A 19748-nucleotide genomic window follows, 5' to 3' on the forward strand; every position below is an offset into this window, starting at 1 on the left:
CAACGCGGGTTGATGAACCGTAAGACGTGTGGCCAGAACCTCCTGGAAAATAACCATAGCGAGGAACATTCCACAGTTGAATTAGAACAGTCACAAACAGTGAAAGAAGACATGCACCCAACACCAGAGGTGAAGACACCTCCGAAAGGGGGTGGCCCCGCCACGTCAAAACGGTAGAGGAGTAGGGGCCGAAACCGGACGTGGTTCCTCCTGGTGATGTCTTCAGCTAACTGGATCCTATAAAGGAGCTGTTGTGGTAGCAGACCACGAAACATGGTTGAAATTCCCCCAGAATAATAATAATCATCATCATCATCATCGTTTAACGTCCGCTTTCCATGCTAGCATGGGTTGGACGATTTGACTGAGGACTGGTGAAACCGGATGGCAACACCAGGCTCCAATCTAATTTGGCAGAGTTTCTACAGCTGGATGCCCTTCCTAACACCAACCACTCAGAGAGTGTAGTGGGTGCTTTTACGTGTCACCCGCACGAAAACGGCCACGCTCGAAATGGTGTCTTTTATGTGCCACCCGCACAAGAGCCAGTCCAGGGACACTGGCAACGGTCTCGCTCGAAAACCCTACAAGGCCAGTCAGGCGGTACTGGCAACAGTCATGCTCAAGATGGTACATCTTATGTGCCACCCGCACAAGAGCCAGTCCAGGGGCCCTGGCAACGATCTCACTTAATATCATTAAATAATTCAAATGAATGGGCTTTTTTATATTTAGCTGTATTTTTGAAATGCGCACTGCTTCCCAGTCCCTGCCCACCCCTCTCTCTATTTCAACTTCAGTAATATCAAATTTTAATAGGCAATAAAATTCGAAAGCAGTGAGTACAAATAATTATTACTGACTATATCGGGCAAAACTTGTAAATTATTCACTTGTTAGCAGCACTCAGAGCCCTTATGATAAATGCATCTCCTCGACTAAACATAGATTATTGTTAGAAAAGTATCTTGAAGATTTGTCCTTCTCTTTAGAACCAGAAAATATTTCAGTCTTCTACAATTACTAATACTCTACAAAGTTTCAGTGAGATCCACAATGGAGTATTTCTCCCACAGTATGGCAAGAAAAGTTGACTTGGATAATTGGTCCTGGGTAAATTGCATCCAGAAATAGGGCCCTGGTTCAGGAGTTCCAGGGTTTTGTGTAGTGTGGAATCACCTCTTAGCCACTATTTTTCTCAAGTCTACTTTGATCTAAAGTAGAAGCACTTGTCAAGGTTCCAACTATGGGCTAATTAGCAAGTCAGTCAGGCATATGGAGTTCATTAGCCTGGGTGAGGGAGAACCCATCTAGAAGGAAAACCCTGATCCTAAACCTCTACTGCCTTGTAGCCATACTCAGTTGTAGGGAACGTTTCTGGGAGTAGACCCTGAGGAAAAATCAAGTCAGAGCCCCTGAGATAGTTTGGCTTCGTTTAGAACCTTGTTCTGGCAACTACTGTAATGACACTGATGCCAAATTGAAATGGCCATGCTGTTCCTGTGGATCAATCAGTAATGTGGAGAAGAGAGATAAACTGCATAGGCAACAACCTGTCTTCCATAACAGGGCCATCGATAAGCCCCTGCAGTCATAGGGGGCCTCCACAGTTGAGAGACCCCATGTTACGATCAAAGTATGTAGATGAGTTGTCTATTTACTTTTGTTAAGATGTTGAACAAGAATTAAACTATCTATGTTTAATGAAAATTTCAAGAAATAAAATAGTAATAAATTGTATCTGCAAAAGTTCTTGTTAAAATATTACATTGTAGCACAAACGTGTACCAGACTTTGTGGAATGTCTATGATATCTATTGAACATGAACTTAGCTCTCAGCTTGATTATTCTGAACTGATCAATGATTCCACGAAGTGAAAAGTGCACCATGTTTGTCTTTGAAAGTTGTTTCGATGATAAAAGTGCTCTTTTATTCATATCTGGAAGCTTTACTTATTGAAATCTGTAATAGGCCTAAATAAATTTAACTTCTACTTTTAAAGATGTTCTTTAGGATAACGTGAAATATTGAACTTCAGATAGAATAAGGTAAAATACAGCTATGAATAAAAGGTGTGTAGATTATGAATTTTGATTGTAGGGATGGGGCCTCAAAACAAAAAGTTGCAGAAGGCCTCTAAAAGTCATGCAACAGAGCTGTACATACCATACTGCCGGGGCTTGACTCCTATTAAACACCCTACACTAGAGAGACTGATGAATGTAGTGGAAGAAAGGCAGATCCACAGAAAAGAGCACAACAACCCAAACAGCACCAGGACAGCCTGCAAGTGAGGTTGTGTGGCAGAGACTGTCATTTACACACTGGATTGTTCAGTCACAAACAATGCTGTTTCAATGGGGACGACAATTAGGATGTTCAGCTATGGTCATTAATGAAAGGCAGAGGCAAAGCTGATAAAGTCTCTCTGAAACATGTTCCAACTCTGACAAATGATGTGGCTGTTATTCTGCTGTGTGGGTCACTTGTACAAGAGTTCTCGCAGGTTGTATATTATCTGTTAACTATGGTGAGGTAATTCACGAACAGTGCTACGTTAGAACCTGTGCAGTGTTGCTGGTTGAGTTGTGTACGTAGTGATGTTATTGACATTAAGAAGATGGTAGCGACGAAGAAAGAGATTGCCGTAATGCTGTTGGATTGGGTGTTATCATCTGGCATCGTCGCTAGAACTGGCTGTATCTTGTGTGGTCAGGGGCTAAACCTCAAATGGTCTGGAAACAAAAATCTCAAGACGAGTAGTAGCTTGGTTTTTATAAGGAGCTGTAGATTCAGACTGAGTTAAGAACAGGCTGCCTCATGTGATCTTATTTAGAGCTCTGATTGGTTATACGCTGCAGATTGGCAAGACAGAGTAAGAGACAAGTTGTGCCAAAACCAACCAATCAGAGTAGTGGACACAAGGGGTTCAAATAGCGGCCAAAGGCTAGCTGTTATTTGCTACATTCGAATGCCCATATAAATAATAAAGAAGAGAAGAATTTCACTCGAGTGTACACTACAAGACAATAGCCTATAATTTTATAACTTGAAGCAAACGAAAAAAATGAAAAATTCATGATTCTATAATTTGATTATTTGACTATTAGTACATAAAGTATACAAGCAGCCCTCAAAAAACTTGGTGTTATTAAAGTGGGTTGCAATGAAAGTTGAATTGGCCAGGCCTGTGCTATACTGTTGATAAGATTACAGCTATTTATAGATTTTGCTTTGTCTGCATTCAAAGCCACACAACCTGGATCTAATACATATTCAACTACCTGAGACTGAACAAATGTGTCTACAACATTTATTTTGTTTCTCAGGGGATGACGTCACTCCACATAGGCTGTGCTTGTCTCTGCAATCAAAGCCTATTGGATCCAGAGTACTGAGAGCAATTTTTCACAGTAACAGGAAGTTTATTTTGCAACTAATCTTTCCTTGTCTGGGTAATATGCAACCAATACTCATGGTTATCTATAAAACAACTATATTTGCACCATATTAAGTCACATACTGGGAAGCCTAAGTGAATTGTGATAGATATACACAATTTTCAGGGCTGTTGGTAAATTCAGCAACAGCAACAACCAATAATTAACAAGTACATTGACAAAAAAGAAAACTGTTTTGTGGGAGCAAAAAATTGTCATACTTCTATGGATGTAAAAATGGAAATGAAAAGATGAAAGGATGAAGGAGTGAGGCAAGAGGAAGACTATATGATAACACTTAGCCAAAGCATTATCAGGTTCAAAGTTCATGGACATTTTGCCCATTGTACCTCTGTCAATAAAAAATTCCACACTTTACATACACATACATCATATGTAGTTACAGACATTGCTATCATGCTGATACTCTTATGGTTGTTACTAGTTTTGAGCTATTGCTCAAATTTTCTTTTACAAGAAATTATTGAAATGCTTGAAAAACTTATAGTTGGTCGGAGAGAGGCCTGGGAAGTAGAGTTTCATAGTACAGTTTGTTCGTCTTCTACAGAGTCATTTGTGAGTTATGTAGTCAGGCATTGTCATGGAAAAGAACTGGTACTTTTTAATTGACCAATGTCGGATAAACATACTGTAGTTCTTTAAGCATTTTGTTTATTTCTTTGAAACAACTCCAAAACAATGTTATGCAAAACTTCCAAAATTATGTCCTAAATGAAAATTATTTCTTTTAATTACAACTGTAAAAACATAACAAACTTTTAGCACATCTGAATAAGTAGTGAATCATGATCTGGTGGTAAAACTTTTTTGCCCAAACTTCATTGTGTTACAAAGTAACACAAACTTCAATAACAGAAAATTAGATGGAATATTTTTGTTTGACTGTTTTTCGAAGGCATTCATGCATGCTTCCATCCCTTCATCCTGATCAATATTGGGATATAGTAAAGAAACATCCATGGTTACCTAAAAACAGTTTTTGACACTACTTTGGAGCTTAGAAAAGTTGTTAATTTCGGACACAAAATCAAAAGTATCCCAAATATAGGAACTTGATCTTTTTGCTACAGGGAGTAGAAAACAATCCAGCTACTCTAAAATTCTGGCTACACAACATTCATATCAGCTGCAAATTGGGTGCATTGGTGGAACTTTTTTGAATTTTTGAACTTGTTTGAGTATTTTGGGTAGACCATAAAATAGACTTGGCTATATGCTTGGTTCATATTGCAAGTCGTTTCTCCTGCTTTGCTTTGTTTAGAATTCATAGGTTTTTTTTTCCCATGTTTAATTCGGCAGACTAAATAAACAAGAATAAAGAGTGAAATATGTGCTTCAAATTGTGTATTACATGAATAAAACTAAAGTTTACTGTCATGTATGTATCAAAATCTAAATATAAACTGCAATTATTTTTGCACTAACATGATATTATAACCAAAGTATTTAATATGTACTCCATGATGTTGTATTGTAGCTAAATCATTAAAAATATAAGGCATCCTAGAAAATAGGCTAGATATTCCATCCTTTTTCATAAAACACATTTTTTCTTGTATTTCTTTTGCTTCCCTGGCAGAACACTACTTACTTTCTTCACTTTTTGTTTACATTAACAGTTTGTAGCACTACATTTTAGTATTGCTGCTGTTTTTGACCGAAGTTGGTGCTGACCTAGCAGACTTATACTTTAGCCTTGGGCTGACTAAAGTTTTGTGAGCAGATTTGGTAGATGGAAACTGAAAGATGCCCGTTGTATATATATGTGTGTCTTTGTGTCTGTGCCCCAACCACTACTTGACAACCAGTGTTGGTGTGTTTACATTCCTGTAACTTAGTGGTTCAGTAAAAGAGACCAACAAAACAAGTACCAAGCTTAATAAAATTAAGTACTGGGGTTGATTCATTCAACTAAAATTTCCTCAAGGCAGTGTCCCAGAATCGCTGCAGTCTAATGATTGAAACAAGTAAAAGATATATGTATATATATATATATATATATATATATATATATATATATATATATATATATATATATATATATATGAAATTGTAGTCATGGCTAATGCTGGTGGTACGTAAAAAGCATCCTTCAAACATTGGGCCTCAAGGAGGCAATGAATGAGAAGTGATTGTGACCTTTGGTGATATGCCGTGTTTGAGAAAACCTGTCAAGCCAAGTGAAATCGTGGCCATGGCTGGTGCTGGTGTCACATAAAAAGTACCCTTCGGATATTGAGCCTAACGGAGGCTATGATAAGTGACTGAGACCTTTGCGATATGCCATGCTTGAGAAAATTTGTCAAGCCAAGTGAAATTGTAGTGATGACTACTTGTAGTGGTTGGTGTTAGGAAGGCATGCCTCTGTAGAAACCACGCCAAATCAGACTGGAACCTGGTGCACCCCTCCAGCTTACCAGCTTCAGTCAAACTGTCTAACCCATGCCAACATGGAAAGCAGATGCTAAATGATGATGATGATGATGACGATTATGATATGAGAAAATGATATTAAGTGAACTAACATTTCAACCATAGCATACAAATAAACATAACACTGCAACTGATCAAAGCCTAAACTCCTGAGACCATCTTGCTTTCTCAGTGAATTCCACATAAAAAACTACCCAAATTTCTTTGGTCATGGACTCTAACCTTACAGATAGAAAGACAAGAAAAAGAGCTTTACTTTTTTAAAGTAATTGTAGGTTAGATATGAGAGGCCAGATCAGGCTGGTTTAAACATAAAAAGAAATAGAATATTCGGGCCAGATATGACCAGTTTAAATATTAAAAGATTAAATATTTGTTATATCATTATGTTGGATCTACGACCAGTTTTGACACTATATTTGATAATGACGAAATATTCCATTACCTATTGTAATTAAAACATATATATACTGGAATAAGGTTGATGGTTTGGATACCTTTTATTTATACAAATAACAGCATTGTAAGAGTGGAGAAAGGAAAGTGACAATGATGGGATAAATGAAGAAAGTTAAAAAGGAAAATGACATTTGAAAATATAAAATATAATAAAGTGAAAAATACAATTTTATTTAGGATGAACATTGGGTGCTAACATTCACATACATAACTAGTATTTATAAAAAAAATTCTGACATATAAAATATTTAGCTTACAATTTATTTTCAATGTCATGTCAATTAAATTAGTGAAATATTTTATTGTTTCAAGTTTCTTTCTTTTCAAGTGTCATAATGAAATCCCATTCTTCTGTTCACAATAATATGTAAAAAAAAAAAAAAAAAAAAAAAGAATGATTAGAAATAATAAAACTAGCAGTATAAAGGAGAATGCTTGTTATAAATATCAAGGTCTCAGATTTGAGTTCTCACATTTAAAATACATTAACTGGATTTCATCATTACACAATAAAATGAGATACAACAATTGTTAAAGTTGTATGTGTACGAACTCTCAACTGTAAAATTTTATTTCTATTTTATTTCAGGCATGTATGTACAGGTATAACTATCGCCCATGTAGCACTACTGATCTCCACCACTCTTATCAACCACTACCACCAAAATACAACAAGCAGTATTTATGTAGTCACTCATTCTGCTAGAAGCAGCAGCCAAATTCTACATTAGATAACATCCTATCTTAAAAAGGGTGACCTAACTACAACTGTTACCACCAATTTAACAAAGGTTAACTTCTTGAACATAATCTTAGAGCATGAGATTGGCAAACACTACCCTTACAGAAAGGCCAACAAGGAAATTGTATATTCATAGACACTCCAACCATCCCCTAGATATAATTAGAAATCTATCAGTAGAAGCAGATACTGAACAGGGTTACACCCCACTATAATTACCATCTGTGCTTTTATAAGAAACTGCACATATAGTATCCATCAATAGATAAAATGACCTATCTTATTGTTGCCACTAGATATATCTCCTGTTATGCATTTTAAGTGTCTGATTGCTGGTAACCCACATATACTACCCTTAACTAGATGGCCTGCACATTAGGCTAGGTTATACAATTCCTGCAGTCAGTAAGAGACTACAGCCTATTCATGTCAGTTATGTCATTTCATTTGCAACCTGATACTATCAAATTGGTTATGCCACCCCTATGTAATAAATGTTGTTGCTAAAAAGTTCACACTCTACAGAATGATGACTATTTGATTGATTGGTGCCAACATTTTGTCCCACTGCATGTGGTATCCAATGTAAAGAACTTGTGTTGCTGACCGTACCGTCCTGCAGAATGTTGACAAAATGTAACCAATACCTACATCTTGCCTGAAACACAAATCTAACAATAACTGATGTTACTTTCATAGCATAATCAGCTACATGACCTGATCTTATCGAGCTTAAAAACCCAGAAGCCATTTTAAATTTCTTTTAAATTCTCTCCACTTTATCTCTGCATATTTGATGAGGAGGATGTCTCCACTATCCACAAAACTTAAAGCAATAGTAACTGTTACTATATATATATATATATATATCACTTGTAGTATACTTCATATTTAATACTCTTTTCTGTAACTTATTTTGTACTTCATCACCAAGTAACAACAGTTAAAAACAAATAAAAGTTTCTTAGATTGGCAGAAGGTCTCTTCAGACATCTCATTCGGTTATTAGATGTACCTTGAACAAATATAAACCAATACCATGACTAACACTGAATTGGAAAAATAATTTATACAGAAACATACTGCCCCACCCCCTTAAATCTCCCCTCGAGTCATATTTATTGACATCCCTTATTCTCTAAATTTTACCTTTCTATAATACTAGCCACCACTGAACTTCCCCAAACCACAAATTATAGATATACTTCACTGGCTCTCTCTCACTTCTCTCTCTGTAATTATTGTCTCTCATTACACTGTCATTGCTGTCTGCTTACTAGTAGACTCTCTTCATCACTCTTAACACCATCTGTCTCTCATTTCTCACTCCCTATACACTGTCATTTGATCATTGCTCACCACTCACACTCCTCCTTCTTTCTCCCTTCCCATCTTCATTCGTCTTCAGCTTTCACCCTATATTCTACCTACTCTGTTGGTACCACTGACCTCAATGGTAACTATGTATAGTGGTGAGAAACCCCACTCTCTTTCACTTGCAGAGTACAAGGTAACCTCACTAATGCTGGTGCCACAAGTAATGATAACATAGGGTTGAAAGAGACAATAGCATATGATGTATGTTATTAAAACAATAAACTACACCCAACACATTCTGTAAAGTGGTTGGTGTTAGGAAGGGCATCCAGTAAGAACCCATGACAAAATAAAGCATATGTGCAAAACATAACCTCTTCGTCTCAGGTCATTACAATGTGATCTACAACATTAGCACAAAAAGTGGACTTAAAAAGATGACAATGGTTACACAATGAACATTTCTATTGGCCAGCACTGGCTACTCTTGTGCCAGCCAACTCACAATCAGAATGATCTATCATAACTTGATTCTTCCATGGACTACTAACTTCAACTTTATCCTTCCCATAATATGAACAACTCTTATAGTGGATGCCAAAAACCTTTAATTTTAAGCTAATTACCATGTGAGACATTAACATAGCCCTACTTTAGAACAAACACAAGGTTCATTTGTATTTTTACAAGCATATTTTCAGGAGTAGAGTATATGCCAGTGTCTACTTTTATATGCATCCAATATACATTGTAAAGTGGTTGGTATTAGGAAGAACATATAGCCATAAAAACCATGTCAAAGCAGATACTGGAGCCTAATGCAGACCTTGGATACATGAGATCCAGTCAAACCATCCAATATACCAGCATGGAACATGGGTGTTAAATGATGATAATGATACTGATGAAGTTGTTTGTTCTTCTCTACATTTCATCATCATCATTTAACATCCATTGTCCATCAGTTATGAAAAATTCTTTGTTTTCAATGAGAACTGATTGTAGAATATTCTGTAAAAATGATTTCAAGAATAAACAAAGGCTAGTTATATTAATGTACAATTTCCTTTGAGTTGTGAAGTATGAAACATTTCTTTGTACCTTGACTAACTGGTTGGACTGAAAGTCTTGCTTGGCAAAATAAAGCCAGGTTCTTTAACGGGCCACCATTTGCTTTGTGTTTGAAATGATATTCCTTAAGTAGTGAAAGAGGTATAAAATTGTTCAATGTTCGAATATATTTCACATCAACCATAAACCATTTAGGGTTAGCAGGATCTGATGACCTAAAGCAAAAATATAAGAAAAACAATACTTTATGAATAAATATTTCCTTACCAATCTAAGTGAAAAATGTTGTATTAAAAGTAACCTTTCAAAACAAAATTATGCAACTTTTAATAATGCAGATCTTATCATTACATTTCAGCCTTAAATCTAACTCTTTACTGATTGAGATGCCCCACTCATTGATGACTACTTTTTTAAGTGTGTTCATAAAGCATTTCACTGTGCTCATTAAGAAGGCCTGGTTCACCTAAAGTAAACACTAAGAGGATACTTCACAAGAGAGATCTCAAATTTTCCTTTTGGATTTGGTTTAGAGAACAAATGGCTGGCACATATTTTTTCTCTTCTAAGAAGTTACAACAGAAAGTAAAATGGGTTTCTTGCTTAAAAACATATATCTTTTTGAAAACAATTTTTAGAAAACTGGAAAATCAAGAGGAAAGAAAAACAAGTTTGAATTATAATAAAAAATATACCTCTGCAAACATTATAAACCTGAAGATTTATAACATATTTTGAACAGATTTCTATTCAGCACATTAACCATTGTTAATTATTTTATTTTAATTACTCAGAATTCCATAGCATTACCACATATAGGATTATTTGTTAGTGCAATATATGTATATATTTGCAAAATCATTGTTATTCAAAACTCATGAACTTCTAGTGCTAGTTAGTTGAACTTTGCATTCTAACAGAATGCATACTTTTAGCATTAAATAATCACAATAACAATTATATTTTGGTTTACAAATATCAGTTAAATCACATGACACAGATTAATTCATACAGAAATTCAAACGGTTAAAATAAAATTGTTTTATTATTTTTTCTAAAATTGTAAATATTTATAAAATAATAAGCAAACAATGATGGAACTCCACAATGTACGGTAAGCAAAAAATAAAATGCCCACAACTAATTCAGTGAATCTTTAAAATATAGAGGTATTTACAAATTTTTTCAAATTCAGCTTTTAAAGGCAAAGCTTGTGTAATTGAACCTACACATTTGTGTATGTGTGTGTGTAAGTATGTATATTTGGTTGGCAATATTTGTGGACCTGTATGTTTATCAAGGCTCATTAGTCACAAGCTGAGCCAAAAATGTAAAGTATAATTTTGTCTGAGTGCACAAGGTTCTTAGTGGTTGGTGTTGGTTTTCCTCAGTCATAAGTGGGCAGTTATCATCATATTTTATGTATATCAGTCAGTCCCACTACCATCACTTAGTACAAAGCCACCTCACTCGGTTGAGGGGTCTTGGGTTGTGAGTCACTAGGTGGTCTTGCTGTTACTTGTGCCATGCAACAAACACTTTGTAGACTCTGTAAAGTAACTAGTGTTAGAAAAGGCATCCAGCCATAGAAACCATGCCAAAGTAGACAATAGAGCCTGGTGCAGTCCTCTGGATTGCCAGCTCCTGTCAAACCATCCAGTCCACACTAGCATGGAAAACAGACATTAAATAATAATAATGATGATGATGATGATGATAATATATGTGTGTGTGAAGGCATGTGTGGCTTAATGGTTAGGATATTTGGCTTATGATTGTAAGGTCTTGAGTCTGATATCCAGTGGCAAATTGTGTCCTTGAGCAAGATACTTTATTTCACATTACTCCAGTCCACTCAGCTGGCAAAAATGAGTAGTACCTGTATTTCCAAGGGTCAGCCTTGTCACATTCTGTGTCATGCTGAATCTCCCTGTGAATGAGAACTCTGTTTAGAGAACCCGTGTATACTCAGCCACTTGCACATTAATTTTATGAGCAGGCTGTTCCTTTGATTGGATCAACTGGAACACACATCATCATAACCAACCCTGGAACACACGTCATCATAACCAACCAGTTATATATAGAGAGTTATGGTATATTCTGTTAAGAATATAGTAGAGTGCAGTATAAAGCTCGTCCACCTTCAGATTTTCCCTGTGCTATCTAGTAGTAGCATTATATGTACTTCCTGGTTTGCATTTGGGCATTTGTTGTAAGTGAATAGATAATGGAAAAGATCAGAATCAACGACAAGGAGTACGGTTGGACATTATTTTTTAATCACTACAATTGTTACCATGCAATGTAGTTCTCGAGGTGTACAGGTACTTGATTATGTAACTACTTCCCTGAATTATGAGATCTAGTTGTTTCCTCAGGTGATATGTAAATATTGTCTCCGTAAGTTCAAAATCCTTGGCTTCAAGAACATCCTCTCTGTCTGTCATGGCCCAAATTTAGTAGTAGTCACTGAGTTTATCAAAGGTGTGTTGTTGCTGAAGGACCGTTGGCAAACTGCTTTGAATGTGTAGATGTAGTGGGATGGTGATTCTGCTACTGTTAAAGTGATAGCCATTTTAAAGGGATTGGCATTTGATTTCTTTGTACTGTTGGTTTGTTCTTCATGGCTGGTTACATATGCGATTGTCCTTAGCTGACCTCTAAGATTACTAAAGCTTGAATACATATACACACATGCATGCCTTCCCCCCACCCCACGGGGTAGTAACATTAATACAATTGTCATTCAGAGATACACTTGCATGTGCTTTCAATCTGTCCTCTTTCGCTTGTGTCTGTCTCTCGCTCTTTCTCTCTCATTCTCTGTTTGTCTTTCTGTCTCTTTCTCTTTAACACACACACTCACAAATCTATAGACAAGTATTTGACAATGTTTAAACCAAAATTATCTGTATGCATTCTTCATACCCATCACCCCTAAAAAAGAAACAAATAAATTTAAATGCTTCATACTTTAAGTATGTTTCAATAAATACCTTAGTGATGGCTATCACAAGAGAATGTGTTGCAATAGCTGTCTCTAAGGTAATTCTGAAACATGTAAAAATGAAGTAATTAAATCAATCTGTTTTATTTTGCTTTATTTAATCATTGTATTTTATTGTATAGCCATTACTGTCCTATGAATGTGCATGTGTGTATGTATATATATATATGTATATATAAATGCTAATACATTCTTACAAGTGTAAGACAGTACGACAGCGTAACGAAGGATCAATGGGCTTGCAGCCAGATCCGGGGTAAAAGTGCAACGAAAAAGCATGGGAAATCATGCCCCCATAATCCCGGACCATGGGGGGACAATAAAAGATCAAATAGGGACGGAAAAAAACGAAACAGACTTGGACCGGAAATGGATAATGAGAAAGGATGCGGTAAAGGATTGGTAGACGAGGAATTCAGCTGCTGCGGAAAGGTGTTTGCTAGTTACATCGGGCTCAGAATCCACCAAGGGAAGGTATGTCAGAAGAAAGTAATTCAACAGCGCGGGTTGATGAACCGTAAGACGTGTGGCCAGAACCTCTGGGAAAATAACCACAGCGAGGGACATTCCACAGTTGAATTAGAACAGTCACAAACAGTGATAGGCGTGAAGAAGACAAAGATTAAGTGGCCGAAAGCAAATGACGCAGCAAGTTATAAAAAATTCGACAACGAGGTATCAAGAATGACCAACAAATTCAAAGGCGACGACGAACAAAAGCTCGAGAACCTGGCTTATACAATCTACCAGGAAGGAGAGAAAAGATTTGGACTGGAAACAACAGGAAAGGTAGAATCACCGGCAAAGAGCGGACCATCGAGGAGAGAAAGACGGATTGCAAAGATTCGAGAAGATAAGAAAAAACTCAGAACCAGATGGAAGGATGCAAAGGAGGAGGAAAGCGAAGGGCTAAAGCAGCTATATGAAGAGATAAAAAAGAGGCATCGAGAACTACTGAGAAAAGAAAGAAGGAAGAACAGAAGAAAGGAGAGAGAAAAGAACTATCGTAGCTTTGTGAACAATCCCTATCAATATGCGAAACATTTATTTACTGAAAGTAAAAGCGGAAAATTGGATTGCACGAAAGAAGAGCTCGAACAACATCTTAAAGAGACGTACAGCGACTCTGACAGAAATAAAGTACTCCCAGAAATGCACGGACTGAAGAAACCACCTGAACCAAGGGTATTTTTCGATTTGAGTGAGGTCAAACGGAAAGAAATAGAGGAGTTCATAAAAAAAGCAAGAGCAAAAAGTTCACCAGGGAACGACGGTGTGAGCTACAAGGTTTACAAGTATTGCCCGAAATTGCGTTTACAGTTATTTGCATTGATAAGAGAAATGAGGACGAAGAAACACGTAGCGGAGCGATGGTGTATAGCTGAAGGTATCTATTTACCTAAAGAGAAAGATGCAAAAACACTAGGACAATTTAGACCAATTTCATTATTAAATACTGACGGGAAAATCATGTTTGGAATCATTCCTAGACGAATCATAAGATTCGTACAGCATAACGGGTACGTTAATGAAGCAATCCAAAAAGCAGGAATCCCCGGAATCCCTGGGTGCATAGAACACGCATTTGCCATCTGGGAAGCTATCACCTGTGCAAAACAACTGAAGAAAAACCTGCACATTGTTTGGCTAGATCTTGCCAATGCATATGGATCTGTTCCACATGCGGTAATCAGAGCAGCGATGGACTTCTTTTGGATTCCAAAAGATGTTCAACGAATGCTCATGTCCTACTACGACAACATGAGGATGAGATTTACAGCAGGAGAGTTCACAACGGAGTAGCAACGGCTAGAAGTAGGTATTGCAGCCGGATGCACGATATCAGTCATCTTATTCGTGCTAGTCATGGAGATGTTACTAAGGTCAACAAACTGTGAGAAAGCTGCTATAAAGACACCATTAAGGGCTTTTATGGACGACATCACTCTACTATCGGAAAGTAGAGAAGCAGCAGAGGGAACGTTAGAGCGGTTGGATGAACTGATAGGATGGGCAAGAATGAAATTCAAAGCCCCAAAATCTCGAAGCGTGGCTTTCGTGAAAGGAGTGCAAGAAGAAGTGAAATTCAGGATAGGAGGTGAAGACATACCAATGGTGAAAGAACAACCAGTAAAGAGTCTCGGCAGATGGTATAGAGACTTATTAAATGATAAGAAACAAGGGAAAGAGACACACGAGTTAGTAGAACAAGGATTGAAAGCAATTGACAGAACAACACTGCCGGGAAAATTCAAATGTTGGATACTGCAATTTGGACTGTACCCAAGGATAATATGGCCATTGCAAATGTACGAAATAGCCTTGAGTAGAGTAGAAAGGATAGAACAAAGATGCAGTGTGTTTATCAGAAAATGGCTTGGTCTGCCGAAACCACTCAATACAACTGCACTATATGGAAAACCTGTGCTGCAACTTCCAATAGCATCGATCACCGAAGAATATAAAGCAGGAAAGGCGAGGACAGTAATGATGCTAAGGTATTCAAAAGATCAGAGCATCCGAGAAAACCCTCCAAAGGTACGAACAGGGAGGAAATGGAATGCGGAAGAGGCAGTAAACAGGGCGATCGGAATACTAAAACATGCCGATATAGTTGGAGCAACGCAAGAAGCAAGAGCCGGCCTAGGGATGAGCAGTTTCAGGTCATTTTGCAAGAGCAGTGTAAAAGAGATGAAAGAGGCAGTGGTACACGAAGTGAGAAAGGAGGAAGAAGAAAGGCGGAATGTACATTTGGTGCAATGCAGTCAACAGGGGCAGTGCCTGAGATGGGAGGAAAACGTGGTCAGTCGCAGAATTTCATGGAAGGAACTTTGGGCTTGGGAACAAGCAAGAACAGCCTTCCTGATCAAGTCTACCTTCGACGTTCTACCCTCACCGGCGAACTTAGTTCGATGGAACATAAAAACAACCGATGAATGTGGATGCGGGGAGAAAGCGACGGTGAGACACGTTCTGTCAAGCTGCAGACTAGCACTGGAAAGGTATACATAGCGCCATAATCAAGTCCTTGGCGTCATAAGTGCAGCACTCAAGGAGAAGATCGAGGGATACAACAGAGGAGAGTAACCCAAAGTGGAAAAGCGCAGGAAAATATACTTCCAGAAGGAGGGGAAAGGACATAAGATCAGGCCTCCAAATAAAATATATGAGATAGACGAAAGATGGAAGGGATACTGGGAGCTGGCCACGGATTTGGGAAGTCTAGCAATTTTTCCACTTATAAAAACAACAAAAAGACCAGACTTAGTCATATGGAACACAGAACAGAGAATAGGAATCTTGCTAGAACTGACAGTACCATGAGAAGAAAACATCGACAATGCAGAGAAACGAAAGGAGAAGAGATATGAAAAACTAATTGAAGAGTGCAGAGAACAGGGATGGACTGTCGAGTACTACCATCTGGCAGTGGGGGCTAGAGGCTTCATTGAAAGAAAAATGACAACGCTATTCAAGAGAAGATTTGCGTTTTCAAACTCGGAACTGAGAAAACTGATAAGGAGGATACAGGAGGCAGTCGAAAAAGCCAGCTTCTATATATGGCTGAAGCAGGAAGACCGAATATGGCTTGAAAGTCATAACATGTCTAGGTGAGACAGGCTGACACTGAAGTGGCTTCGCGCCCTCCATTGTCAGTTAAAGTTCAGACAGTGTCATGTGACAACTTGCTGGTGCTGCCTACTGGACCCTAACAGCGGGAAATTTAGACAGTGTCACGTGACAACTAGCTGGGGCTGTCTGCTGGAGCCTAGCAGCAGATATAAATAGGGGAACTTGACATGACGATCAGTCGGACACTGACACTCGTTGATGCTGCATCGAAGAGGCCAGGGAATAGAAGAAAGAAGACATACACCCAACACCAGAGCTGAAGACACCTCCGAAAGGAGGGGCCCCGCCACGTTAAAATGGTAGAGGAGTAGGGGCCGAAACCGGACGTGGTTCCTCCTGATGATGTCCTGAGCTAACTGGATCCTATAAAGGAGCTGTTGTGGTAGCAGACCACGAAATATGGTTTAAATTCCTCCATAATATTTTAATTTCTAAGCAGAAGGTTTGTGCATATTCATTCGTAACATGTTCCAACAGATTTGAATGTGAATATGCTTTTCACTGTTGGGTTTTGCCTTCAGAGAACAACTCTCTTCAGATGATGTGTGTTGACAACACACAATTCAGTAACACAGTATTTGAGACACTACTGTTTCAGCATAGTTGTACCTTTTCAGTCAGACACCTCTCAAAACTGAATCTGAATGAAAAAGGTCACTCTTATTTATAGAGATCAGCTGACAAAATTTACTGATGTGTGCTAATCATGCTCACATCTCAGAGTCAGTAATGTCACTGAATGGCATCTGTTAACACAATCATCTCGGGAAAGAAGTTGCTCTCTGCAGATGAAACCCAATGGTGAGTAACATATTCATGTTAAAATCTGCCAGAACATGTTAAGACTGAATATGCACGCGCGCGCACACACACACACAGAGAATGCATCAGTTTTTTGAGGATACCACTTTCAAGATCTCTAACTTCCTTGTAACTTTTTTTTTTAATCTTACTTTACAGATAAATAAGGTCAGACATCAGGTTGATTCAGCAAATGAAAAGACACTCTGTAGTTGTTGCCTTAAAAATATAGCAAAGTGATATAGAGATAGCTTGCTTCCTGAAAGTTGCCCAATCCTTTGTTGTCAAAGACTGAAAGGAGCTGGAAGCTGCTGACAGTGATCCAAAATCAGCAACTAACTGCAAAACATGCACAGGACTCTAATACCATCAGAACATATAACTTTGTACAAAAAGTCCAAGAAACAATTGATAAAAACTCTGAAAAGTTAATCAGAACCATTTCAAATGATCTCAAGGTTTCTGAATGCACCAGCAGAAGAGCTGCACATGAGGACATCAGGTACAAGTCCTATGTGATGTAGAGGGGTCAGTTTATGCTGGATGTGACAAGAGAAAATTATTTGATAGCTCTGGATAGACAGAGTATGCAACAAACAACCATATATCTTCCAACAAAATTCATCAGTTTTAAAACCATGTACACATACATTCCAACTATTTGTACTGCTAGCATAATCAGAGACCTGAAAACCATCTACCAATGGGAGGCATGATAATCTTATTTCCATCAACAGCTCAATGATAAAAGGAAGCCATCCTCCATTTCATACCTTCAAATCATGACAACACAACTAAAACCCTCAGTCACTACACATGCTAGAACCTACAATCTTTCCTCTTGTCAATCTCATATCGTCGTCGTCGTTTAACATCCGCTTTCCATGCTAGCATGAGTTGGACGATTTGACTGAGGACTGGTGAAACCAGATGGCTACACCAGGCTCCAATCTGATTTGGCAGTGTTTCTACAGCTGGATGCCCTTCCTAATGCCAACCACTCAGAGAGTGTAGTGGGTGCTTTTACGTGTCACCCGCACGAAGGCCAGTCAGGCGGTACTGGCAACGGCCATGCTCATCTCGCTCGAGAAACCTCATGTGTCACCCGCACAAGAGCCAGTCCAGGGGCACCAGCAACGATCTCGCTTGAAAATCCTACAACAACCCCACACAAGAGCCAGTTCAGGGGCACCGGCAACGATCTTGCTCGAAGAAATTTCATGTGTCACCAGCACAAGAGCCAGTCCAGGGGCACTGGCAACGATCTCGCTCGAAAAACCTCATGTGTCACCCGCACAAGAGTCAGCCCAGGGGCACCGGCAATGATCCCGCTCGGAAGATTTCACTTTATGCTAAGACTAGTTTTTCTCTCAGGTAAAAACACTTATGCAAAAACCTACAAAACCCCTGTGAAATCAACAATAGCTATTCACACAGCTCAAACTATGCAACTATTACATACAAAAATCCCATAATTGTATCCACAAGAAAGCCATCTGGATAATTAAAGACTTACTTCTCAACACACTTCAACTTCTGTCCTACAGACTATCTTCTTATTTTACCTCTTTTCTATCATTACTACAATATTCCCTATATTTGAGAGATAACTAGTTGCATATTTTCTATTGTACCAAATTCGATGACTGGCACCCATGCCAGTGGAGCGCTAACAGCGCCGTCTGAGCGTGATCATTGCCAGAGCAGCTGTCTGGCTTCCGTGCCATTGGGACATGTAAAAAGCACCATTTGAGCATGATAGTTACCAGCATCGCCTTACTGGCATTTGTGCCGGTGGCACGTGAAAAAGCATTCGAGCGAGGTCGTTGCCGGTGCCGCTGGACTGGCTCCTGTGCAGGCGGCACGTAAGAAACACCATTTGAGCGTGGCCATTGCCAGTACCACCTGACTGGCCCTTGTGCCAGTGGCACATAAAAGCACCCACTATACTCTCAGAGTGGTTGGCATTAGGAAGGACATCCAGCAGTAGAAACTCTGCCAGATCAGATTGGAGCCTGGTGCAGCCATCTGGTTCGCCAGTCCTCAGTCAAATCGTCCAACCCATGCTAGCATGGAAAGCGGACGTTAAACGATGATGATGATATTGATGAAGCCTGTCCATCACTCTTCCTCTTGCTATTATTTCTGTCTCTTCTCCCCAAACCCACACTAACTACTTTTCTCAGGCCTTTCTCCTTAGGACATCAAGCTTCTGGAATTCCTCCCACTCTTTTTCTCACAGGTACTGCCTGAACATCAACAAGTCCCAATATGACTAGTGTTGTAGAGCTTGTAAAGATCATCATTGTCCTTTCTTCATGACAGAAACCATTAAATAGAAACGGTACAGTCCATGTATGTTAATGTAATTTGCCCTAAAGTATAACATGATCCTTCATGCATCTCCTTGTCTTAATTAACATATCGCTGTTAAAATATAGTTAATTCTTTATAAGCTGGATTTTTGTTTTGGCCATGCTGTATCCCCAAAATAAAATTAGAATTTATTTTGTTTCCCTAGTAGATGTTCAGGCTGGGTTTCACCTACATTAATTCTCATTATTGAGGAGTGCACAAATCATGATCACTTCTGCATTCTGACATATTCCCAACTACATGGTACCATGGGCAAGTGGCTTCTACTATAGCCTGAGGTCGAGCAAAGCCTTGTGAGTGGATTTGGTAGGTGGAAACTGAAAGAAGCTCGTCATACATATATAGGTGTGTGTGTGTCTTTGTTTGTCCCCTCCCATCACTGTTTGACAACTGGTGTTGGTGAGTTAACATCCCTGTAACTTAGCAGTTCAGCAAAAGAGAAG

At 38.5% G+C, this 19748-nt stretch overlaps 1 protein-coding gene across 1 annotated transcript in view; it reads right to left on the minus strand.

The window, feature by feature from the left end:
- Positions 1–6372: 6372 nt before the first annotated feature.
- LOC106879152 (thymocyte nuclear protein 1) overlaps positions 6373–19748 on the minus strand; it is a 61712-nt gene continuing 48336 nt past the window's right edge. Inside the window, exons 6-7 of the mRNA XM_089352647.1 lie at positions 9516–9700; positions 6373–6706 (exon numbers count right to left, since the gene is read on the minus strand). Coding sequence (XP_089208773.1) covers positions 6663–6706; positions 9516–9700 — 229 coding nt within the window. The 3' untranslated portion in view covers positions 6373–6662. The remainder of the gene's footprint in view (positions 6707–9515; positions 9701–19748) is intronic.

The sequence above is a fragment of the Octopus bimaculoides genome, chromosome 5 (assembly GCF_046866305.1).
Source record: "Octopus bimaculoides isolate indiv1 chromosome 5, ASM4686630v1, whole genome shotgun sequence".
Lineage (NCBI taxonomy): Eukaryota > Metazoa > Mollusca > Cephalopoda > Octopoda > Octopodidae > Octopus > Octopus bimaculoides.